This window comes from Hippichthys cyanospilos, chromosome 4 (assembly GCF_059441005.1).
Source record: "Hippichthys cyanospilos isolate Australia breed blue-spotted pipefish chromosome 4, RoL_Hcya_1.0, whole genome shotgun sequence".
NCBI lineage: Eukaryota > Metazoa > Chordata > Actinopteri > Syngnathiformes > Syngnathidae > Hippichthys > Hippichthys cyanospilos.
This window is the reverse complement of record NC_142372.1, coordinates 23,474,199-23,501,086: the sequence shown is the minus strand read 5'-3', so window position 1 is coordinate 23,501,086 and position 26,888 is coordinate 23,474,199. Positions and strand designations below refer to the sequence as shown.

Genomic DNA, 26,888 nt, shown 5'->3' with positions numbered 1-26,888 from the left:
AAAAGGAGAGTAGCAGGCTGACAAACGTCTGACGGACATCTGCCGTAATGTCTATCATGAGTATGACAAAGGATAAAAGATGCACTTCCGACATTTTTAATTCACTACAGTTTTAGTATTCCTGTCATTCGTCGGCCCGTCAGCAAACGTCTGTGACGGATTGACAGACGGTCTGTCAGTGCTGACAAAGTGCCCACATTTGAACATGAATATGTTTGTTTCCTCTGGCATACTGACAGATTGACTGGCCAGTCAGGTGAGAACGGTACTACTTTTTACTACTGTCATTGCGGAGGAAGTTCTTTGAGTCAATCCCACACGAGCGGCTGGATTAGACCGGCAAAGAGGAAAGGAAGCTTTGGGATCGTCCTAACTTTTGTAATACATTGGAATTTCAAGTGTAAACTCTGCTTTTCAATCATGTTTGGTCAGCTACTTGCTTGACTCTACGTATTTAAACATCCGAGCACCTACTCACAGGGCGACTCGTGGCTATGAAAAAGGAGCATTGCTGCATGTGGGAATGTTGACCAGCAAAGCCACACTGCCATCGACTAACCTGAACCAGTTGGTGAGGGTCATCATGACATAAAGTGAGGCCAAGAAGAAGACAAAATGGAAGAAGAAGTAGCTGTAGGCTACTCTCTGCGTTTCGTTATGGATAACCTTCTGACAGCCCTTGTTGTCATCATCAATCACAAACTCTTCCTCGACTGAAAGAGCATAAAAAGAAGCCGGAGACATGATGAACCAAGTCACAAAACAGAACAGAACAAAATATGAATGTCTGATCAACAAGCTGGCAATTTTGACAATGTGTACGACCTGGTTCTGTTATAATGATGAGGGAAGCGGCCGTAGTAAGTAAGGCATGTTTTTTACCCCAGTACAAACCTTCCTCCTCCTCTGGACAGCAAAAGCAGCAGGTAGCTTTCTGGAACTCATAACGGTAAACTTTGATCATCCAAAAGGGACCAAATACCTCTGCAAGGTAGGATGCTTCATTGCTGGGGAAACATAGAATGCATTCATTCCAGAAATGTGTCTTCAAAAATGGCTTTACTATGTTATACATTGCGCTCACTAACTGTTCACTTTTGTCTGATATCATGGTGTGTCTTAGTTACCATGCGAAAAGAACACAGCAATACATAATCGCAGCTCCGATGATGGCCACAGCATTGCTCTCATTCTGGATGCCATCTTGCCCCATGCTGGGGTAACAAACTGTCATGTTCATTCCCTGGTACACAACTAACACAGAAAAGAAAACAGAAACTTAACATGACGCCACACAAAGGCGGACTTGTCCATTTTAAATATAGCCTACAGAAAACCATGTTAACTCTTTGTTGAAAATTACACATTGACACGATCTCAACACAGGGAGAGCATGTCTTACTTTTTGAGTTGTCTTTTCCATTGCAACTCTGATGAATGTGTTCTTTGTGTGTATCTTTGTGTGACTGTGATTCTGTGTGTGGCTTAGCTGTACATGCATGCAAGTCAGGTATGCAAGTAGCTGAGTAGCAGGTACTGCGATAGTTACATAATGTTTTTGCTCATTGTGCCGGGGAACAGAGTGCATAAAAGGTCCATATAGTTGTCGAGGTTGTGTGTGTGTGTGTGTGTCCGCGTGTATGCATGCGAACAAAAGAGGCTGAAACGTGTGTGCGAAAGTAGTGTATTAGCCAAAAACTAAAACTTACACACACTCACACAGATGCACACATACACACTAGTATGGGGCAGCACACAAATGCACATGCCCGCATATAGAGCTCATAAAAAGAGAAAAGAATAGAATAGAATACCTTTATTGTCATTGTACAGGGGCGTATGATGAAATTAGGAGCACTGCTCCAATTGGTGAGTGTTAATTTTATAAACAATAAGGAGAATAAGTGATATATAAATAAAGAATAAATAGTGTAGAAGTCATAGCTTCTCAGGAGTGCCCTCACTATTATTTTCAAGTTTTTCAGAGTGTTAATAGCTCTGGGGAGAAAAGATTGTCTAGAGTCAGGAAAATTGAAGGTTTGCGCCCTGAATGTGAAGTAAATAGCGTAATTAAAAGTATGAGGTATGTTTTTTCCCTCGATCTTATGTTGCAGCTGAGCCTTCTTCACCTGTCTGAAGCCAGCTAATTGCAGTTTTTATACGGCATGTAATGAGTTTTGTGCCTCTGTTATTATGTTGTCAATGGATTCAAGAGGAATGCGAAACAAATATCCGTCAGTCTAGTCTAGCCACAGGCCACTAGCCCAGCATGCATGTCAGAGCACATCTCATCTCAGATTATCTCCATGTGTGTAAGTGTGTGTGCTTGTGCACCAACACCTATTTGCATGCCACCATGGAAAAGAGGACTCTGACGCAAATTTTCATTCAAGTCTCTAATATTTGTCCAGAGAACCACCAGCTAAACCAGGGTTGTCCAAACTCGGTCCTTAAGGGCCGCCGTCCTGCATGTTTTCCAGGTTTCATTCCCTCACACACCTGATTCAAATAATAGGGATCATTATCAGGCTTCTGCTGAGCGTGTTGATGTGTTGATCATTTGAATCAGGTGTGTCGGGGGAAGAAACCTGGAAAACATGCAGGACAGCGGCCCTTGAGGACCGGATCTGGACAACCCTGAGCTAAACCAATCCATAGAAATGATTGTGAAATCGCAAGACACCAGCGCTCGCTCGCTCTAATAAGATCGTAATGTAATCCATCATCACAAACAACAAACAAACACTGAACACTTCGTCTTGAATCGCTAGTTAACTAGCGTGCTGTCACGTCTGACGTCAGCATCTGATGTTAGCACGTTAGCGGCAAGGTTGAACATTACACACAGGAAGTATTTTGCTTGACCTTAACCCCTGGGGGAAATTTTGACCCAACTCGGGCGTTTTGATGTTTTTGACGTGACGTGATATCAAAGGAAAAGCATACAAAAAACACTAGAGACTAAAATATTGCATAGATTGTCAAAACATGACGACTTTCAATTTGCCACGCTGCCGTCCCTTCTAAAAGCTTGCAAACAGGAGCTTGAGAGCTACACGCGATAGGTGTCAAATTTAACACATTTAGCTTTGTGTTGACACCCCAAAACCACTGGGTGGCACTAGCACCCAATATATGACATTTGCAAGCCTTTCAATTACATCAGTGATTAGCTTGGTTTGGATGCCCATAATGCAATAGTCATAATACTATAATTATGACATAATAAATACTGTATTCCTATTTAAATTTCACAAGTATAAAAATATACAACGTAGTTACTTTTACTATTAGGTACCCCCACTCCTCTTTTTTTTTTTTAAAGTTGAAACTAAATTTAGGTTTATATTTGAGGACGTTATGACCCTTTCACAGTCACCCTCCTGTGGACTGATGCCGAGATCACTAGAAATGTAAAATAAAAAAAATGCTAAATGACCAAAACAACGTTAGGACAAACAAATGAACTGCATTGATATTAACTGCTAAAATTAATATTATCAATTTGAGAGTTTAGGAGCTTTTTGGGGGGGGGTTGGAACGGATTAGGCTTTTTACATGTAAAAATCGCCTCTAGTTACGAAAAAATCGCATTACGAAATGACTTCCGGAATGTATTAATTTCATAAGTAGAGGTACCATTGTACGATGTAAAATGTTGACTCGCTGTGGCATGTCAATGCCATAGTAAATTCTCTTCAATCAGAATTGTTCATCAACTGTGTTTGCAACTTTATGCTTCCAACTTGAAGCCCGACAGTTTAGGGAAGGTCCAACAGACACACTCCAACATCTTGTAGAATGAAAATGTAAGCCATTGTTCCAACAAAAATGGCCAACTTTGCTTTCTTCCGTTTTCACAATCTGAAGGTATAGTCATCCCCATACTATTATCAGATTGTTTTTTAAGGGTCATGAAATAACTGGCTCCAAACCAATTTATACATCCGTGTCTGTGGTATTCTCAAGCAAGGCACCATAAATATTAATTGCTTCCAAGTGCATGAGTGCGTGTGTATGAATATGTGTGACTTGCTAACAAATAAAAAGGATTATTCTTTTCTTCTTCAGTTCAATTGAGCTTACCTTTTTCTGGGGGGCGACTAGATAACGCAGAGAACGTGAGATACATGACATAACAGCTGATGATGGATGCCTGAAGAAGCCCTGATCGCGGTTGCTCTGAAAATACATTATACAACACCCAGTCAGAATTTGAGAATTTATTGTGAAAGTACAAAAGAATTCAAACATAAAACGTGTGTAAATTGTAATACGCAGTATGCATATAATGCATATACACACACACGCGCATGCACCGCACACACACACACACGCACACACACACACACACACATATATATATATATATATATATATATATATATATATATATATATATATGCTTCTTCTATTTTTCAGTCTTATTTCTTGTTTGTTTCTTTTTTTGTTTTCTTCTTTATTCTTGAGTGCTTCTCTCTTGTAAGGATTTTTTTGTTGTTTTGTTTGCTTAGATTTTGTTTGTGAGATTTGCAATTCAGGGCCACTGTAATTTTGAGCTCTTCAGCATTCAAACACAGGTCACATAGAGTTCGCATTTATTTGGAAATGTGAATGACCTCACCAAAAAAAAAAAAAAAATCGGAATAGAGCATTGAGCCCTGCAGCGTGAACCTAGCCTCTGATCACATATCACTTTGTGGGTCTTGCGATACAAATTATAATTTAAAATTAATGATCTCAAATCAAAATATTGAGGTTAGAAGTTTCTTAGCAGCTGGTGTTTAAATCCAACATGTTCAGGCACAACAGGTCTGCTGTGTTTGTGAAGGGTGAAACAGATCATTTAATAATGATCATCCACAGCCCCAGATGTTTCAGTGAGGAACATGATTGCATAGCTCGAGATAGCCAGAGTGTTATTTAGCAACTGTGAGTCAAGACTTACAAGCGTGTTTCTGGACTTACTCTGTTTTACGCATGGTGTGACAGCAATGAAGGACATGAAGCAGCAGAGTCCCAAGTTGATCCACAGTAGGGCCTTGTTGAATTGGCAGGCGATGGGGTGTGTGTAGTACTTGTACATGAAGGTGAAGGCCATCGTGGCAATGGTGTAAAAGAAAAGTGTGGCGCACATCACCGCCAAATACCAACGTTTATTTTCTGCTGCTCCAGTAAGCCTAGAAAGAAGAATTCAGTTAAGGTGCTGACTCGATCTTAACTTCACATAACTGAGGCCATCAGTGACTTTTTTGAGGTCACAAATGCATACAGTATGCAAGCAGTATTTAATAAGCGAAATGATATCATTTGTATTCACTCTATTCAAACTAGAAATAGCAGGTCTGTCGTTGCTATGGTCACCCCAGAATGTCAGATTAATTTTGAGCAACATCAACTTCTACCATTTGCAGACAGAGTGCTGTGCACTGCCTTTTTTGATGGCTTAGTTTGAATGTGGGAATTTGAGGATTTGCCTCGGGAAAAGTCCTGAATGAATAAATCCTCTTAGCTGCTGGAGTGATGACGCCATATCACTGCAGATGTGACTCGGGGTGAAGGACAGGAAAGCAAAAGCAAAAGTGGGTTGGAATAAAAAGAAGACAATGGGTTCCGATGAATGAAAAACAGATAAGTGATTCTTCTTGGGAGATGATTTCTTTGTTGTAACCAACATTTGTAAGCAACATGCATTTGTTGGAACAATACCAGCTTGGAACGTGGACCACTGTGAAAAAACATTAAGAAAAATGGTTCTACATTATTCTGCTCTCACTGTTGACTTTTGTTTGATGTTTGATAGATTGGAGTATTGAATTTTCAATGAACAAAAACATAGTTTTAACAAGTTTTGATGATTTATTTTCTGACACAATTGAATAAGAATTTGTCAAAAAGCCCTCAAAATCATCATCACTATCTGACACGCCAAATAGCTCCTCCCATTTAAATCCTGGACGCCATCTCCTATCTCTTTGTCATTTGCGCAAACATCCTTGTTGCTCTTTCATGTTCGTCATTTTTGGACCCGTCCAATTTGTTTGAAATGGAAGTCTCCAGAAATGCTTTGCTGAAGCCTTCTTTACCCAAGTGACAACTGTAGCAAGATCAGAGTGTGGTTCGGTGCTGTGGTTGCTGTGTTCCTCCCCCCGCTTGCTGACAACGTATGCCTCTTGCATTTTTACCTTGACAAGTTAAGCCGTCTTTTCCTTTTCATAATGGGTCAAAATACGCCGGAACAATGATCCACGCAGCCTCGTTGACAACAAAGAGGCAATAAGAATCCATACTAGACATACGACATACTAATACATACTAAAACTGTATATACTAATACTAATACGGCATACTAATTAGACTTTATACCGTAATCATCTTACTCCTTGTAAATGACATGATATTACTTATTTCACATCCAAATTAATGATATTCAAACATAGATATGTGGAGAAAATTAGTCTCGTTTTGAGTTATGCAGGTAACCTCCCCTGATATGAGGATTGAAAATGAGGAAAAAAAAAACTTGACTTATACACAGACTAAAAATACTAAAAATACTATATTTGGAATCAATCCATAGTGTAAATTTTACATTAATTTATATATATATATATATATATATATATATATATATATATATATATATATATATATATATATATATATATATATATATATATATATATGCTAAGAAATACACTGTGTATTTTCATAATTAACTCCACACTCACCAGTTTTTGTTCCAGGTATGTGCAAAAGCTGTGATGAGGATAAGTTGGATGAGGATGAAGGCAAATCCACCCACCACACCAACGTAATGCCAAGCTGAGTGTCAAGGACAAGGAGAAAACTTTCATTCGTGTGACATTTTTCCGAATTAACGGTCATGATGCGCTTCTCAACCTTGTACTGGAGCAACAATTCAATATAAGAAATTCTTTGCTGCCCTCTAGCGGGTTTTAAAATGATATACAGTGCATTGAATTCTCACCATGAAGAAATGACTCTGTTGGGATGAAGAAGGCAGCAGCACACATTCCAAGCAGGGTGATAAGTTTCAGGAACCAGAAGCTGGGTGATGACATAAAAGGGTGTTAATGGATTTGTGGGAGGGGTCTCTGTAATGATTTTGACGTACAGTAACTGTCCTGCTTAATGAAGGATGCCTTAGGTGAGTTATATATGCCTGTTGTCGTTTGCTGATAGGATAAAAAAAAAAAGACTATAGGTGGAATTAATTTACAATTAACAGAATGGATTATCATAAGTGGTCATGGTCCAATAGCATTTAATAAATTTAATTCAAATGTATTTTTGTGAAAAGTAGATACAGCACTTTGGTTTGCTACTGATTTATGTAAAGTTTTATATATATATATATATATATATATATATATATATATATATATATATATATATATATATATATATATATATATATATATATATATATATATATATATATATATATATATGCACCAAAAACACGGCGGTTGTAGGACAAAAGTCCAGGAAAAATGTGTACTTCAGAGATGAGTGCGGCAGCAGCAGACGGCATGTTGAATATGGACAATACATACACAAGATGGACCTATGGCCATTACTTTCAGATCTCCAAAGATAAAGACAAGAAGAATATAATAGTTAGGTGCACTTTGTGCGCAACACCTAAAGAGCAGTCCACTTCAACAAATAGCACCAGTAATTTGACAAAACATTTAGAGCGGTGCCATACTAACGCGATCTTTGCGAAACGAAAACAAGTGGAGGATTGAGAGTGGGGACAAAACAAACTTAGACGACTGAACTTAAATTTGAATATTAACACTGATCTTGTGAAATGCACTAACTGTGTTTGCCTAGAGCACGAACAATGCTATGCTTTGAAGCTCAATTATAAGGGGATGAAAATACCCAAAACCAAATTCTGTGTATTGTCTTGCATTACAACTTTGAAATAACTTGCCCAACACTGGTTACAGATATACCTGACACACCATTTTTATGATGGACCTTCCACGAAAAGTTGATATTGTGAGGAGAGGTTGGCCTACCCCCATGGAAGCAGGTCTGCCTCAGCAGGAAAAACGTTTCATATAAGTAACTAGGAACGTTACCCGTGGCTAACAGCGTCTGTGAAACGCTGCAAATTATATAGCTGGAAATGTCTGTTGTTTGCATCTGATTGGTTTGATGTTGGCGCCTTACTGGGTTTGTCAACTTGAATGATTTCACGAAAGCCGCTATGAGACACAAAATATTGTCTGGGCACTTAAAAGCTACGGTACTTTCAAAAACGTTTGGCCGCCCTGCGTCCAACAGATGCTCCTATTCTCAACATTGATGCCTCTTCAAACTTATGCCTGGAACATGACCGAACAGACACAGCTTACAGCATTACCCAACCGTGTCCATTGAAAAAGATGTACTAATGGACTTTCAATTGAGCCATCAAAGTCCTCTTGGAAAAAAAAAAAGATGGATTTTATTTTCAAATATGAGGCACAGTGTGGATCCGCATTGGTGAGTGCAAGAATGTTATTTGTAATTTCAATTTCAATAGTTCTCAAGTCCTGGTATCATATTGATGATATTATGAGGCAAAATCATTTAGATAGAGGTAAATATCACGTCACTGAAAGCCCGTGGTGGAAACGCAAAAATTCTATGAATAAATTATTTTATAACTCCAAGATTTTTCATTAGGACAAAGTTACAGTTTGAACTTTCTTTTTATCAAGAAAGCTATGCATATGAAAACAACAGTCTCCCCCTGTAAACTAGCTAACCCCTTCCACCCCTACCCACTTTGACCTCCTTGGTCTATACGTGCTCAATAAAGTTTGCCAAAGAACCTGGAATCTTCCGTTATGGCCCAGATAAAACTTTTACTCTGAGCAGATTAACGGCAGAGACGGCCAGCAACCCAGCATGTCAAAACCTAATCCGAAGCACGTCATAGCTCTAATCGACCAGGCGGCTGCGGAAAGTGTGACAACAAAGAGTTTAAAATAGACCAGCTGGAGGTCAGGTGAGCAGAAGGGACAAACGCTTTCCTCTTATAGACTGTAGTAAAGCGTACCTTTCACAGCTAACGAGGTTACGTGAGATTGGATTCGAGTAAAGGTGCGATAAGACCGAATACAGACATATACTGCTATTCAAATTCATGAAGATTTTCTATGTTAGATGAACCGTGAATGATTTTTACTGTATTTTCTAATTCATCGTTAAGCATTAACTATATTTAATTACACTGTAATTTTATCATTGGGCACATCGTAGTTATAGTTTCTGTCAGGGGGCGGAATACATTTTAAGTGTGTAAACTGTTGAAAAGACTGATCAGGAACAAAATAATAATGCAGTTATTTTTAAGACGACTTGGAAGTCAAATCAGATTTTCGCAGGTCACATAAAATGATGTGGCAGGCCGGATCTGGCCTTAAGTTGTAGAATCTAAAGCAGGTGCGTCAAACTCATTTTTACCATGGGCCACATTGTGGTTATCGTATGTGTCAGAGGGCCGGAATACATTTTAAGCATGTTTGTCACACACTTACCTAGTTTTGAAATCAGCGACTGATGAAAACACATTGGGAAAGAAAAAAAAACTTTTTTTTTTTTTTAAGACAACTGCAAGTTTGGTATTTTAGTCTGAAACTTGAAGTCAAATCAGGTTTACGCGGGCCACAACAAATGATGCGGCGGGCCGAATCTGGCCCCCGGGCCTTAAGTATGACACCAGTGATTGAAAGTATTATACAGTCTATTCTTTCATTTCATTTTAAGGAGTCACATTTGAAGAACAAAAGATGAGATAAACATTACAACTGACCCATTGTGTATGAGGGCTCGGACGTCCTGACTAGACTTCACATCTACAAGGAAGATGGCCAACATTAGGTAGAAACAGGATGTGCCAAAGCAGACCCTGTAGACTGCTGAGTAGCCTACGAGCATCTCACAATGGCCTCCACCATGTGCCTGATCACACACCATGTTAAAGAAAGGCACCTGAAACAAACACAAACAGTACATCACTCCGGTCTTCACATAATCAAATTGCTGCATTTTTACATGTGGAGAATCTTCATTCACCACCTTGAATAAAACATTCAAAAAACACTTGCATAGCTGCTAGTGAAAGGCTCGATTGCGATTAACATTCTGTTCCATCATCTGTTCCTTGCCCCCTTTTTCTTTAGGGTGGCGTCAGTGAAAAAAACAAAAAGAAACCAGTACGGCTTCCCCAAAGGACTTTCTTTTTTTTTTTTTTTTTTTTAGAAAAAATGTCCTTGTACCTCTTTTACAAGACTTTAAAACTTATTATTGAAAGTGTGAGACATGTTATATGAGCTCTTTAATATTGTGGTACTGCTTAAAGCTATTGAACACTTCAAATTGCCCTTAGTTGTGATTGTGAGTGTTGTTTGTCTCTGGGTGCCTTTCGATCGGCTGGCAACTAGTCCAGGGTTTCCCCGGCCAATTGCCCGAAGACGACTGTGATAGGCACCAGTAAGCCTGCGACCCTTTTGAGGATAAGTGGCTACGGAAAATGGATGGATGTTTAAATCTGTGCAGCATTCCTCTGTCTGTCACGAGACATAACAGCTTATTCTCATGGGAAAATTGCAGTGTTAAAAAAAAATCCTAGTACAATTTCACGTTTGTTCAGTGATTTAAAAAAATGAATTTATTTAGCAAAGAATGTCATCAAAATATTGCCATAGAAATGGAACAACTCTATGTAATTGTAAACTACAAACCTAATTTTTAATTAGTTATTTAATAACAACAATAATAATATGGTTTTCTAATTTCTTTTATTATTACTGTATGAATTTGTTGTTGATTGTGTATTTTCGTTTACCTGTACAGTATATGAAAACTGCAAAGTATGTCAATTAAGGAATGAAGGCCACAAAAGACCACACTCACATTTTCTCTGACAAGTTCAGAGACGGTACGTGACAGCATGAGGCATGAGACAGCGCAGCTCATAATGTGAAAGATGGTATACATGACCCGTGTGCTGGTGGACGATTTGACTGGAGGACAGAAGGCACAGCAGAGCGAGCAAGGAGCAGGCCCACAACAGCAGCATATCTAAGGAGGGGAGAAAACACAGGAACTATTAATCAATTATCAGTTATATCTGGCTGACCAGATGGCGCTGATGAAACAAGTGAGGACTAGAGGTGTCACAATATTTATTGTGTTAAAAGTGACCCAAAAACGCTATGGTCTTGTCTCTGTAGAGAGTTATGAGCTATTATACCATTAGCATATTGTTTGGCTAGAGGTATGTAACTTTAAAGCGCTACTGTACCGCACCATGTCCGTGTTATGGTTTATATGGCCAATCAGGTGCCTGTATTCAGGATAGGCGTCTGTATTTAATGTGCTGGCACCCAATTGGCTGTGTAACCCAAATGCAAGGGTGCATATAAGTTTTACGCAGGTACGCATGCGCAACAGAAATCACCGATGCGTAATGCGTAATGCTTCACTCTACTACTTAACTTTCATCCATGACACCCAAGAATAAGCTGAACTTTTTTTCTTTTTTTTTTCCGGAAAAATAGCTCCAAGATGTGCCGTGGCTTGACACTGGTCCTCAGCAAGCAAGCAAAACAGGTGCGTTTGATATGGGGGCAAAAAAAGTCAGTCATTGTTTATTAAACAATGTCATAGCATGTGAATGTAGCACAACCAATTGCTAACAAACCAGTTAGTGGAGAGGCAATAGTTAATTGCCCTCTTCCTGGTGAGACAAACTGCAGGAAAAATGCAATCCCTGTGTCATAGTTTTCTTGTCTCCCTTTATTTGCCTGAGCATGCACATCCCATGCCTTCCTATTTGCTTACTGAGGCGGCTTGGACTGGCCGTTAGGGCTGCGAATCATCCTCGTGATGGTGCTCGTTTACAATGTCACTTCACAGTGATGGAGAATTTACCGATGACTTCCTTGGACGAACTAAACCGGGTCCCAAACGGAATCATTATTGATGGACTTATGAAACTTCAAGGAAGCATACATACACATATATATGCTTGTGTGTAGGTGTGTGTTTGTGTCTGTGTGTTCTTGGTGAACTTGATGAAGTTACAGCACTTTGAATGGTGCCAAGTTGAAATCCCAAGTTTTGAGACACGTGTTTAAAGTTTTGTCACATTCAACTTTTAAATGTCCATAGCAACGAATACCTTGAACGACCTGAAGGCATCATAGCAGATGTGCAGGATATCTACAAACGCCTTGCAATTCCACAGGCAAATAGCAATCGTGAGGACACATGTGAGTCAGCTTCAGCCAAATACCCTGGCCACTGGAAGAGGTGCAAGCCACTCATGTCAAGGCCGGGAAGCACCTTAAAATGCACCGAGGGCTTCACCCCAAGTCTTGTTCCCTGAGGCTGTATGCCAAGCAGAAAGTGGAGAGCCATAAACAAGTGAGTGTCCATGGCATTATCCAGAAGGAGGCAACAGGCCTCCAACTGTACAACAAGATGACGATGCCCAGAGATGATTTTTTTTTTAGTCAACACTTCAAACAGAAACCAAGTAAAGAGAAGGCTTCTGCTGGACTGTGATGGAAAGACAAGCCCCTGCGTGGAATATATCATCAAACATTGAATGCCCTGTAAAAAATACAATAGTAAAAAAAAAAAAAAGAAAAAAACTTGCCCAGTATTTAGTATTTGAAAATGTCTTTTTGACAATGACTACAATCGGAATACAAATCTTCATAGTGGATTCAGAGCCTTGTTTTGTCTAGTCCCTAATGAATGACCTGTTTGCTGTGAGTTATCCTGTCAGGGAAATAAAGCCCTAGATAACTCATCTCCCAGGATTAATAGGACACTCATAGCCCTCCAAGATGATAAGGTGACAGCTCTATAAGGGGACATGTTAATCTGTGTTTATAATACCACATATCTTCAAATATGTGTAAGAAAATATGAGATATAAAACACTTGCTAGACATTCTATGAGTTTATTTGCAAGTATATGTGCTAATAGCAGGTGTGGCATCTCAGTCATTACACATTTCAGCCTTGCCCAATCATAACATGAATGTGATTTCCTTTATAATTTGCTCTTCATTCAGATGAAAGTTCACCAATTTCAAATGGTGAACTGAATTTTGTTTGTTCAGGTCCTCTTTCCTGAGACTCTTTTTACATGTTAAAAGCCTAATGCTCCTGCTCGTCCTCCTAATGCTCCTCCTGCTCCTAAACCCTTCAAATAAATAGTATTAATAAATTATAAAAGTACATCAAAACAGTGACCGATACCTATTAGAGTTATATTAGTGCAGAGTAATCATTTGTTTGCCCTGAGATGGTGCCGGTGTGTTGATGAGCAGAGAGTGACCTTTTTAGGTCGTTTTATAGGTAGATTTTTATTTTACATTTCCAGTGCTCCGGGCATCATTTACAAGTCTACAGGAGCAATAATATTTCTTTTGGAATTATTTTGAGCATCTAAATTTACTTAAGTTTAGTTTGGGGCCATGCAAAGTGCTTACTTTGTGATGTCATTCAGCCCACCTGTTAAAGAGTTAATGTTGTGCTAACAACGCTAACATCAGACGCGACAGCCCAAAGTGGTATGTTACATAGGTGTTTTTATGTGAATATGTACATTGTTCTCCATAGCTGTTGTCAATTTTACGTTTGTTAGTTTCACGGTGTGAACCGTTGGTGGAAAATGTGAGTGAAAGTGTGAAAAGAAAAAAAGTATATGATCACAGTAAACATCGGTGCAAAAAAATAGTGTCTCATTTTTGGGCAAGCTGGCATATTCATAAATCACAAAAATGCATCAAAAACTGTAACAAATCCTACAGTAGGCATCAAGGGTTGAGATAACATTTTACATTACAGTCTTGTTGAAGCGAGCGCTGGTGTTTCATGTCTCATTATTATAAACCAAGAATTTTCACTTTCCATATCCTGAATTTTCTCTTGTTACTAGAGCAATATTGCCAAGGCATTTCGTAACCTGAATTTTTCTTAACAAGAGGCGTACGGATGTAGAGGTACCACTCCAGTCATGGCTCTAATACCTTTGAAAAAAAAAGAGTTTGGGAAGATGATGTAAACTATCATTTTAATCAACAATAGATTTAAGCAGCTGGTGAAGATACTGTATGTATAGGTAAAACAAAGTTTTGACATTTAATGCCTATTTAACATTATTTTATGAATATGAACAACTCCATTCAAGCCCACTCAGCAAACAATTAGGTCATTTGCTGTTATGCGATTTGCAGGCCTGTTTTCTGGCCCAGTTAAATGGAAGCAAAGGAATTAAATTCTGACTGAATGGCTCTAAAACCAGCCATCTCTGAAAAACATTTGTGCCATCCTGGCAGTACTATGTTCTATATCTATGATGTGTTTTAAAAAAAAAAAATCAGGTTTTTGTCTCCAAAAATGAAACTTGAGATATGATCAAGGTATTTTAATTCTACAATTAATTCCCGTTTAATATGATAAAATATGATACATGGTGGGAGCTCAAAAATTGAAGAAGTTGCAGCTGTGTGAATCTTGCCAAGCTGTGTGTTTTTTTTTTCAATGTCAACTCATCACAATGGGAATTTTCATTCAAGATTTTAGTATCAATGAAAAGGACCAACAGAACTGTAGATTTGGTCTGTCATTTTAACCTGTCATTGTAACCCTCACCACCTGTATCATCTGTCACTGTTGGTGACCTCACTCAGTTAATTCTTCCAAATTTTCCAGTTAAAATTTCCAAATTTTAAACTGTCATATAGTTGGGTGTATGGAAATTTAAACACACTCTATACTTATAGGTCGCAAGCATAGACACATGCACCCAGGGAAAACGGCCTAAGTGCTCAAGCATTTGTATGCAGCAATCACTATTAAGAGAGGAAAAGTCTTTAATGTGACTACTCTCCTCATTGAAATTGCCCAGCATTGGAGAGGTCATTGTTTGTGCATTGTTTCAGTCGTGGTTTCAGAAAGCATACTGTACACAATCTTGCTCTTGCGCAATCTCGTAATGTTTCAAGTACGTGTACGTGGGTGGATGGATTGTGAGAGTTTTGTGTTATTTTGTTTTACAAATATGATTTTTTTTTTTTTTAATGGTTTTCGTGGTTTGAAATCTGCGTTTGGCTGGCACAGGGGGATAGGCACGCAAAAGCCTGCAACCCTAATGAGGATAAGCGGCTGTAGAAAATAGAAGGATGGTTCAATTTTTTTTCAAGCGGTAAAATGGATAATTGGATGGACTGCAGGGGTTAAACACTATTTGAAGTATAATAGTGCTCTCTCCCAACCAGAGTGTGTTACAAGCCCCACAAACAGAACATCTTAACACAACTGTGATTGAGTGAAAAGATCATTAAGTCCTGGGGGAACTCAACGACCTTCTGTTTGTCGAGGCTGAAGTACCATTAAAAACACTACTGAATGATGTCAACACTGTGCTGATAAGTACATCACTTACAGATACACACATATACAGTAATTCCTCGTTTTCCACAGTTAATGGAGACCATAAACCCCCGCGGTAAGTGAAAAAACATGAAGTAGCGTTAGTTACATTTATTACTTGTCATTCGCAGCAATAGTACAACTGACTTTACCAGAGATTTATGTGTAGTTGCTCCCTGTCTTAGTCCCGTTGCAGGTTTCTTGCTGAAGAGAATTTTGGGATAAGATTCAAGTAACCACTGAATGACCAAAGACCAAATTTGCATCTTTTGTATTTATTGGCTCTGGGCCAGGAAAGGCACGGTATATGTTTCTTCCCTAATTAAAGACAAGTTCAACCACAGCAATACTTTGTTTCAATTGTAGTGTATGTGACAGATGAATTTTAGACAAATGTTAATGAAACTGTCTTTATTAGTTGTAGGGCAGGCAGTTATAAGTGAGAACCGATATCCACCATTTTTAAAGTCATGTAAAGCATGATAATGCCATCTAGTAGACATGATGGTTAATTGCACTCTTGTCCGCTATTTTGAACATGATGGTTTATTATAGCTGAGGGTTAAACCCCTTAACTGGCTTTGTTTTTGTGTTACCTTTCTACTTCTGTGTTGCGTTTCATTTGCAGGGTAGTTGTAGAACTACAGACACGGTGTTAACCTTAAGTGTAAATACTAAAACAGAAAAAAAGAATAAGTATGAGTGCAGACAGTGGCAGACCAGCGCCTGACGAATGTCAGACCAGATAAAAAAAAAAAAGTCAAATGTCGCCCTCTAATGGTGGCGGAGGTTTGGTTAAAAATACACTGACGGACTGAAGGACCGACGATTACAATTTCGTCTTTCTGATGATGACAAAAAGGGGGCAGGGCTCTGATGAATGATGAATGTCGAACCAGCAAAAAAATGGAAGTTGCCCATGATGGTTGTTCGGTTGGCTTCACAGAAGAATTTGTGTTTTAATTTAATGCAAATTTGTGTGTACTGGTAGTTTTTTTTCTTAAACTACTCTGACCTACTCCCATCTTTAAGACAGGTTTAGGACAAATCTAAATTGCTCATTGGTGGGAATGGGTGATTGACTGGTCAGAGTATGATGTAGGTTAACCGTGAACCTGAGAAACTGGTCAAAAATGGCTGACTTGACTTGCTCAGCAATGTCTTTCAGCCTGTTGACAAACTTCTCAAATTTTCTGAAAAATACTATCATACAACGTATAAGTCCAGTGATCTTTTAGAAAACTACAGCATATGCACTCACACTTGTAAGACAATTAATGCTGTTTTATAATCTCTTGATTTATTGGCTAACTAGGAAATAGACCTTGTTCCATTTTCGCCCATTCAGAAATCATGTCATCCCTTTGCTATGAGACAAAGCAAGACGTCTATTGCGCCGGTTGCATGAGGACAGCTGATAAGTGCCTGCTCATGATTTTCTATATGCAGATGCTTTGTAGAAGCAGCCAACAGGTTGGAGTTGCACTGTCTCTTTGCATGCAAGTTTTTATTCAACTACATACTCATTATTGTCAAGCTTGTTGTGTGTCTTTCTCCTACATAAAGAATGTAACATGTTTCCCTTGACAGCTAAAGAGGCACTAAAAATGGAAATTTAAGAACTCTGAAATATACACTACTTGTTGAAAAACGGTGAACTGCACTAATTTATCTACAATACTTATGCATTTTAAAAATTGTAAAAAAAATCTAAATAAAATTTAAAAAATTGTAAACAAAATCTAAATAGATGTATTCAAAATACATCTTGACTTGTGCTTAATATTAATGCAAAAATATACTGACTTATTAGTAAGTGTACTGCTTTCATATTTTAATAGAAAGGCTCAAGGTTCAACTTGTTTTATTCATTTCAAAATATAATCCAAAACCTTGACTAAATCACTTTCTGACCTTGATTACATTTCAAAGACCAGCTCTGTTTACGACCAGTATTGCTACTTCTCACCAGCTCTCACCTGATAGGCCACCATGTTGAGGAAGTAATTGTAGACACTGCGACGGTTCATGCCCTGGTTGACGGACATCGTGCCTCCCAAATGTTTTTGCTCACCCACTACGACTTTGCATTTGGCCATAAATTTCCACCTCAAACCGATTTTCTTCAGAGTGTCTCCAAAGTCCGCATGGTTACATCCTTAAAGCGGCCCAAAGTTACAACAGGCCTGAAGCTCCCCATAGGAAAACATCGTTTTGGAAAAAAAAACAAAAACAGCAAAAAGAAAAACTATGCAGCCGGGTCCGGCAGCGGGTTGTTGTGCCTGCGCTCTCCTTATGATGGATTAGAAATAAATCTAGTTGGGCTGCATTCTCTGGAAGTGAAAACCTCAGCATGAGTGCTACTTCAGATCACGTTAACTCCCTCAGGACAGGGGAAGAAGTCCTGTTTTTTTCTCCCACATCCTGCGTGCTTTGGCTCTGTGGCTCTGTTGGTTGCTGCCAGAAAAGCGAGAGAAGTGGTGGCCAATGCCCAGCACCCTCCCCCAGCCTCTCACCCCATTCTACCCGGTCAGATTAGACACAACTGCGAGGGGAGGGGGGGTGAGAAGAGGAGGCTGACAGGGACCATGTGTCAATCCCATCTGTCCCTCGCTTCCCTTCCCCCAATGTCCCCTCCCTCCGAAGTGCAACAGGGAGATCATCAATACTTCAACTTTTTGACAAAATAAAATGACCCTGTCTCATTTTAAGATTCAAAATGACTGGCGGCCTCCAATCCCCCACAAGAATGAATATCACTCGGATAAAGCGAAGGCAGGTATAATCCCATCAGTTATCAGGTGCATTACGACCTACAAACATTGAAGTGGACTGCATATGCATGGTCTCATCATGGAATGAACGACAAAGGCATGCATTAGTCAAAGTGCTTGTGAAATAGGCCAATGACTATCTGGGACTCCATTGGTTAATAACATCGTTGCTTTACAAAACAATACGACTAGTCAGCCTTTTGCTTGGGACTATTGAACAATTTAGCTTTAGCAAGATTGATCATTCTGTCTTTATTACCAATTTTATGTTGCTGTGATGATGATGATGATGATGATGATGATGATTAGTATCAGGGGTGGGAATCTTTGTCGAAAGATTTGATTTGATTCCAATGTTCTGCTCTCGATTTTCAATTCAAAACATTTCGGTTCAAAGTGATTTTTGCTTCGATCTATAAATGTGCAACCAATTCATTCTACTTCAGTCTGCTTTGCAAGACAGGATAACAAAGACAGAGGTGTGTCTTTTTTTTCTTTCATTTTTTAAGTTCTGATTTGTGAGGAACATGTCTTTTTCCACAAAAAAACTCTTTACACTCGACCACAACTCTTTAAACACTGTTTTACGGTATAAAATATGATGAAACAACATTTTTGTTTAAAAAAAGGATAACATTGTCATTTCAAAGGAAATTACAGAACTAAAATATTATTTGAAAAATGTTACTATATCTCAATACATTTATACAATAAACAGGATATGACAATAAACTTTTTGTCGTGATCAGCTAAATTTAGAGGATGGGCAAAGCATGAAACATGTGCCAGTTTGTTCTACTCAGAGCATATCAGGAGTATGATCAGTCAACAATTGTAACATATTATTTAGTACAGACATAATTTTTATTCATTTACACTTATGTGAGTAATCATGTGTGTATTCATTTGGAATCTGCATACATAATTTTTGTATTTTAATTTGTTTTGGGGACATGCGGAAATTTTGTGTTGTGTTGATTACAGACCATATACTTTCTGTTCTGTAAGAATGTTTGTTCCTGATTAGCTCAATTAACTCAAACACAAATGTACACAAAAAAAGTGCATTAGAATGAGGAGAGTCACTTGTGAGAAGGGAAAGAGGAAGAATAAGAGACATGACTGAATGCTCTTCCTGTCGTCAATCTACTTAGTAGGAAGTTGGCAGGAATATTTTTCACGGTTTCAACATGATAGGGACCCGCGATAGGGAAAACCACCTTAAATGCTTACACAATGACAAGATCTGTGATGGTCAAACTCTGTTAGCAGTGGCGTGAAGTGTTGCATTTATATCTGCAGCCATGTTAATGGTAAACAGTAAATGGACTTTCACTTATATAGCACTTTTCTGCCTTTGGAACTCAAAGCGTTTTACACTACCTGCTCATTAAGTAACTGATGAAGCAGCATCTGGAGCAACTGGGGTTTCAGGGTCTTGCTCAAGAAATATAAGGCGAATTCACCGTATGGCAGACTATCCAAACGTATGTTAAATAGCTAATGCGTTTAGAACCGCGGGTAAAAACATCAAAATTGTACATATATATTAAAAATTGGTACCAAAATAGTATCAGGAGTGCTATGTATATATAATATACATGTATACGATCAGAAAACAACATAAAAAAATATATATATAGAAATGATTTATTTACCTTTGCGTGGGGCTTGTTATGCCTATATTCCCTAGTTTGTTGCCGTCAGCAACAGAAAATAAGTGCAATTATCCAAAAACGCCTGCAGATGGAGACGAAACAACACAAATACAGGTAACTCCCTAGGGTCATGACAGTTGTTTTTGTCGCAAAGCCAGAAAACTACCATAAAGAAGGGACGAAAAAACTCAGTATTCCACATTCCACGCAACCTTCCCTCAATGGAAATTGAGCAAGTTTGTTACTAGGTGGCATGCAATTTGCAATATTTATTTTTGGAACTTCAGCATAGGAAGTAAGTAACAAATATACTTGTCAAACTGAATATGTCGCTGAATAAAAAGGGCACTTATGTTTGGCTTTAATTACATTTTTGTTTGTTTTGTTTGCAATGGGGTTCCTTGGAAAGTTTGCTTTCAGAAAGTGGTCCCTGACTCCAAAAAGTTTGAGAACCCCTGGTATAGAGTGCATTATATATATATATATATATATATATATATATATATATATATATATATATATATATATATATATATATATATATATATATATATATATATATATATATATATATATATATATATTCAACTTGAATTTGACATCCATACTTAAGGCATGCCTGATCATAAGGTGTGTTGTCTATTTTCGAGAAAAATCAAAGGATTTTGTGTGCACTTTGAAGTCTAAAAAATACATTACCGTACGATACATATTTTGTCAGGTACAAATCATAACAATAAAAATACAATGTTTCAATCGAGCATTTCATTGTTTCTGTCTGTGCTGAAGATGAGATATGAATTGAAACGTGCGGGCTGGCCGTTTGAAAGCGCTGTGTGCAAGAAGAGAGAGTCAGATTGGATTTGGGTTAGTGTGCAGGGCAGAGTGTCTGGATAATCCTGTCGTTGTTCAGTCCTCCTTTCAGTGAGGATAACCTTCACCGTCATAGACAGATAGGTCTCTGTCGCCACGCTGTCTTAAAGACACATTAATGGCTCAAAGAAGCAAAGACTGTTCTAACAGCTGCGATCAATGTGTTAACACAACAAGCAGTGATCAATGCATCTCACTCCAACTCATTTCATCGGCTATGTTTTATAGCACGGGTGTCAAACTCAATGCCTGGGGGCCAGATCCGGCCCGCCTCATCATTTTATGTTGATTTGACATCAGGTTTCCGGCTAAAATACCAAACTTGCAAGTTGTCTTAAAAAAAAACACATTTTTTTGTTCCCAATCTGTCTTTTGAACAGTTTTTACCGGCCTCTGATTTCAAAATTAAGTGTGCAACATATACACTTCAAATGTATTCCAGCCCTCTGACAGAAACAATAACTACAATGTGGCCCACGATAAAAATTGGTTTGACACTCCTGTTTTATAGCCACAACAGCAATGGCAAAGGTAAACATATTCCTTGACCAACGTTACAAGATTTAAAGTCTTCATGGGAGTTTTTTGCATTCAATTAGTTTTAATTTGCTTATAAAATGGGTTTTTTAGTTTGTATAAGTATCATTGTTTATTATCATTTTAGAAAATGCTTAATTTAATTTCAGTGAATTGCCGTATTGAAGAACACTTAACTAGCGAGCCAAACAAAGCGGCATCATTTTCATTATATTCTTTGGCACTGGACAAAAGCAATGACTGATATCAAGGACACTGCTCATTTCGAGGCAATGGAGGACTTTTCGGATATGGAATCCCTGAAAGAAAAAACAAGGGGAGAGGACTTATTTACCAGCATATCAAAGGTCATGCAGAGACACAAGTTCCCTTGGAGTACGCTCCGCAATGTTACCAGTCAGCAAATCTGACAGGAAAAATTTTGGGATGCTCAAGAGGTATTGTTCCTACACCGCATAATTCACTAAGAAGCACTGCGTAGGTTGACCACGTTGCAAAACCTGTCAACTTAATTTGAGCATGGGGACCTTCCCATCACCAATTTATTCTTTTTCTCATAGAAACTAATGCTGATCACACAAAGTTACTGTCCCATTAAATGTCTGATTAAGTGTAGTCAACATGTCTGGGAGCTCAAACAGGAAGATTATTCCATTTTTCGAGCTACGTGAAAATACTGACGATTTTCCAGAGCTGAATGACAAAGCTTGGCTTTGTGAGTTATGAGTGTTATGAGTGATGAACACCTCAGATCTGTTCTGAGAATTGTCACAACAGGATTACCTCTAGACTTTGATGCACTGGCTAAAATGGGTGATCAACAACACTGTTATCAATTAAAAGTATATGTTATTACATTAATACTTTAGCTATGTTTATGTTTGATATGCACTGTTAACAAATGCAGTTTTTTTTTTTTTTATATGTATTGTATCTTGTTGCTGTCCGGCCCAGCTGTCAAATTCTAAAAGTCAATGTGGCCCCCGAGACAAAATGTTTACCCACCCCTGATCTAGATTCTTGAAAAAGAAGAGGACTGATCAGAGATGCAGCCAAGATGCCCATGATCACTCTGGTTGAACTGCAGGGGTCTACAGGTGAGGTGGGAGAGTCTGTTCATAGGACCAAGGTCGGTTGTACACAGCACAAATCTGGCCTTTATGGAAGAATGCCAAGAAGAAAGCCATTTCTCATAGATATCTGTTTAAAGTTTGCCGAAAGCCACCTGGGTGACACACCAAACATGTGGAAGTAGGTGCTCTGGTCAGAAAAAACCAAAATCAAACATCCTGGAAAAAAAGCTGTTGGAGTCTGCAATAGAGATTGGGGATTTCTCTTTCAAAAGGAGTCTGGCCAAGTCAAAGTCCAGACCTGATTCCAATAGAGAATCTGCGGAAAGAGCTGAAGACTGCTTTTCTCAAACGCTCTCCACCCAACCTCACTTCGAGCTATTTTGCAAAGAAGAATGGGCAAAAATTTCAGTCTCTTGATTTGCAAGGGGGACGAATAATATTGGACACCCCACACTTCAATTTTGTATATGTTAAAATGTTTAAACTAGCCAATAAATTTCATTCCACTTAACGATTGTGTCCCACTTGTTGTCGGTCATTGGCAAAAATTGTTACACCTTTGTTTGAAGCCTGAAATGTGACAAAAGGTTGAAAGGTTCAAGAGGGCCAAATAATTTTGCAATTCCGTGTAAATATAACTTTTTGATATAACAAAGAAAAGTGAAGAAGAATTCACAAACTTGCACTAACTGGAGGGTCACATTATCCCATGATAATTATAAGGCTTTTGTTGTTTGTTTTTTTCTCGAACCACAATCATCATTTTTCTGTCAATGGTGTATTAAAGTTTATACCGTATGGTACATTTTCTCCATGAACGAAATAATTTGCTCATGCACTATACCACTGACCCCTTCCACCTGATATATACTGAGTGAGGTTCTTGTTACTATGACGACTATTTGAGCTTTGCAAACACAGTAGACTAGAAGACCTTTCTAGGAACTGAGGAACAAAGAATAGGTTACACTCAGCTAAGAAGATTAGCACATACAGAAGGTGAAATCACCAACATCTTTCCACTAAACTCTCTGCTGACAAGAAAACCTCTGCTAGCACACCAAGTACAACCATGCATTAATTTTTTGGCATTTACCTTGTTATTATAGACCTCTTTCCATCCATTATCTTAACCACTGATCTTTACCAGGGTCGTAGGGTGTGCTGGAGCCTATCCCAGCTGTCTTCAAGAAGTAGGCAGGGTACACTTGGAACTTTTGCCCAGCCAATTACAGTATTAAAGACGTATCATTGGAAATGTTTAGTGAGTGCATTTAGGAAACAAAATAATTATTGTGTTTGCTGGAATTGTTATTACATTTGATTAAATTGTTATTAATAGTTGTTAAAGCAGACAAAAACATGGTATAAAAACACTGAAATTGAACGTAAAGATAGAGCTAGCATGAGGCTAATCAATGGGAAAATGTAAACAAGGAAGCATGGCTAGTGGCTACAAACTGGTGGTGTCTAAAAATAACGATAATAAACCAAATCTAATCCGACGACGGTTCAGGAGGACAGAGTCAGTGCGGAAAGGAAAACTGGTGATAGAATCAAACCGACATTATTCTAGATGGTTACACTGAAGTGTGGAAATAGGTATGAAAGATACATAGTTTTAGCAGCAGAAAGGTAAATGGGTGAATAACACAACAACCCCTTCCCGTTGGGACTGGGCTTTTAAAGTACTCAGCAGGAGCTGCAGCTGACTCCACCCACCAATGGTCTCCATGGTGACTGAAAAATAAGGAAGTCACATAAAAAGCAACACAGGCCAATAACACAACTCTACGAGAGTACAGCCACACTCGTACATGTTCTGTCCCATATACGGTAAATTGCCAGCTGAATATTTTTTGATCTACTTTTTTATCGAAATCAAATTCTGTTGCAAAGTCTGCTTTTTTGTTAGTTTTTCTTAAACTTTTTTTTTTTTTTTTTGTAAAAGTTAAACTTTTCTTTAAAACAAACCATAGGGTTTGTACACCTTGCCCCCCATACTTCACCTAACATCTAACAGAACGGGTCAGTCCACCATAAACGGTTGTAAACTATTTTGTCCCAGTGACAAACACATATTGCTCAGAAAGATCCAATCTAGCACTCATGCTCCAGCATTCCTGGGGGCCCCTTTCACTGTCAGATAATTACTTCTGCCTTGTGGAGAGGGGGCAGCGCCAAGGAGAACAAACAAAAGCAAATTAGAGGCAGTAAATCACAGTTCAAGCTATGGTTTCAATAGATTTGGGTAATAACTATTGGCTAGCATCCAAGCTTTGGTCGGAGAAGCAATCCATTCATCCGCCACCTATCATCATAAGGACGACTTTACTGTACAGTATACTGTAGACCATGGTACTCATTTATTTGTTTTTGCTCATTGCTACTTGTTTTATTGAAGCTGAGAGCAGTAGACAGGTAGCATGACTGAGTATCAGAATTAATGGGAGATTGATCATTCATTAAGAGAGTTTTAAAGTTTTGTCGAAAAAGTTATGTTGAGTGTATTTGTTAGTACTGTCTATGTTGTACCGCACAATTGTGTACAGCAATCCATGGTAGAGATACTATTAGATACTATGTATGTTCATTACAGTATATGTACTATATGTGTACATCAATGCCTTTAGACACTAAACTATTGGGTCAAAACTCAAAATTTTCACAAACTGAGTTGCATAACCAATCAAGTTCTGGGTCCAAATGAGGAACAGTCACTGCTGAATTCGGTACACCTTGCACATGTGACAGAGAATCTTAGCCAATTTCTTGCAAAAAGCTGTAAAAACTACCCATGCTGATGCAAGAAAGCTCGCAAAAAAGGATTTCCCAGGTAAAGATATTTAAAAAAAATACATAATTTATTACCACCATATTCGAAGATGCCGAAGAGAGTTTTAAAGTTTTGTTGAAAAAGTTATGTTGAGTGTATCTGTTCGTTAGTAGTGTCAAAATTGTACCGCACAATTGTGTATAGCAATCCATGGTAGAGATGCTATTAGATACTATGTATGTTCATTACAGTATATGTACTATATGTGTACATTAATGCCTTTAGACTCTAAACTATTGGGTCAAAACTCAAAATTAACACAAACTGAGTTGCATAACCAATCAAGTTCTGGGTCCAAATGAGGTCAGTCAATTCTGAATTCAGTACACCTTGCACATGTGACAGAGAATCTTGTCCAATTTTCTTGCAATAAGGTGTAAAAACTACCCATACTGATGCAAGAAAGCTCGCAAAAAAAGGATTTCCCAGGTAGAGCTATTTTAAAAAAATAATAATAATAATAAAATACAAAATTTACTACCACCATATTCGAAGATGCCTAAGCAACTTTCTAAGTCAGTTCTTCCTACTAACCACCTTATTGTCAATGGTGAAGTCATCTGGCATGACCAGGATTTGAACCCCAATGTACAAGTATACAGCGCTAGTCAGCGGTATTATCCATCAAGCTGTCCAGCCACTACTAATGTTGCATTAAATTTACTTAAACTTCAGTGCGGAACAGAAATGGCAAAAATGCTTCATCTATTCAGCCTGTCAAAATTAAATCTTCAATCCCAACTTTTGGTAAAAGTAACCCAATATGCATAAAACCCATAATTAGCCAGCAAGTGGGTCAGTAAATCCGTCTGCATTTTTCTTAGGGTAGATTGTAAGCGTGACATATTGAGGAAAACGTGCAAAACACATCCTAAATATTTTGCCAATCCAATTATTATTATACAGTCTCGTTGAGCTTTTTGTTTCAGTCCACGCATCGTAAGGAAGACAGCAAGAGAAATGTTACCTGCGCTCGTATGACGTGACCCGACATTGCGTCCGTGACTTCCGACATGAGGCGACCCTCAAAAACCCACAGCTTGACTCAGTCATAAAGAAGGATAAAAAGGTTGGTGCAATCAAGGCATTGTTTCACTGGCCACAGAGCCATCCTTCCAGTTATAAACCGATAGGCACATTGCCTCAAGGACGAAGAACAGAATCCCGGGAGCACCCGTGTGATTTTTAGTCTTCCCTGGAAGCCGTTTTATTCTTTCTTAATCTGATTATGCTGGGTGCACTGAAAAGTGTGCACCCACAAAAGAGCAGGAAACGACTGGACAGAAAGCTTAGGTGCCACGGTGGCTGAAGGGTTATTTCTGTTCAAAGTCACGTAAACCACTTATAATAGACAGAAAAAGAACAACCGTGAAAGTAACAGATAATCCGGACCATTGACGATCTGCATAGTCCAACAATTGTTTTGCAATCAACAAGTCATTGTCAAATTCATGTTTGCATCTATCACAATTAATTCTGCCAATACGTTTTATTTATATTTCACTTCACATTTAAACTCACTTTAGCAGCGCACTTAAACCAGCACAAAAAGAAAGAATTTACAGTTTATAACACTAAAAGAAAACTCAGCAAAGGGGTAATGTGGACAGACAGATAAACAAGCAAAAGTGCGAGATAATGCCGGCCACCAACAATA

The 26,888-nt window shown here is 38.4% G+C and overlaps 1 protein-coding gene across 2 annotated transcripts in view; it reads right to left on the bottom strand.

Annotated features, from left to right (window-relative positions):
* Positions 1 to 26,412, bottom strand: part of serinc4 (serine incorporator 4) — a 28,725-nt gene extending 2,313 nt beyond the window's left edge. Inside the window, exons 1-10 of one of the 2 annotated variants that reach the window (XM_088414016.1) lie at positions 26,199 to 26,412; positions 10,942 to 11,109; positions 9,839 to 10,017; positions 6,992 to 7,071; positions 6,732 to 6,825; positions 4,969 to 5,180; positions 4,087 to 4,182; positions 1,128 to 1,254; positions 895 to 1,007; positions 560 to 713 (exon numbers count right to left, since the gene is read on the bottom strand). In XM_088414016.1, coding sequence (XP_088270142.1) covers positions 560 to 713; positions 895 to 1,007; positions 1,128 to 1,254; positions 4,087 to 4,182; positions 4,969 to 5,180; positions 6,732 to 6,825; positions 6,992 to 7,071; positions 9,839 to 10,017; positions 10,942 to 11,109; positions 26,199 to 26,246 — 1,271 coding nt within the window. In that variant the 5' untranslated portion in view covers positions 26,247 to 26,412. Of the gene's footprint in view, positions 1 to 559; positions 714 to 894; positions 1,008 to 1,127; positions 1,255 to 4,086; positions 4,183 to 4,968; positions 5,181 to 6,731; positions 6,826 to 6,991; positions 7,072 to 9,838; positions 10,018 to 10,941; positions 11,110 to 17,459; positions 18,006 to 26,198 lie in introns of those variants that run through there. The other variant, XM_088414015.1, reaches the window with a different exon arrangement.
* Positions 26,413 to 26,888: the final 476 nt, after the last annotated feature.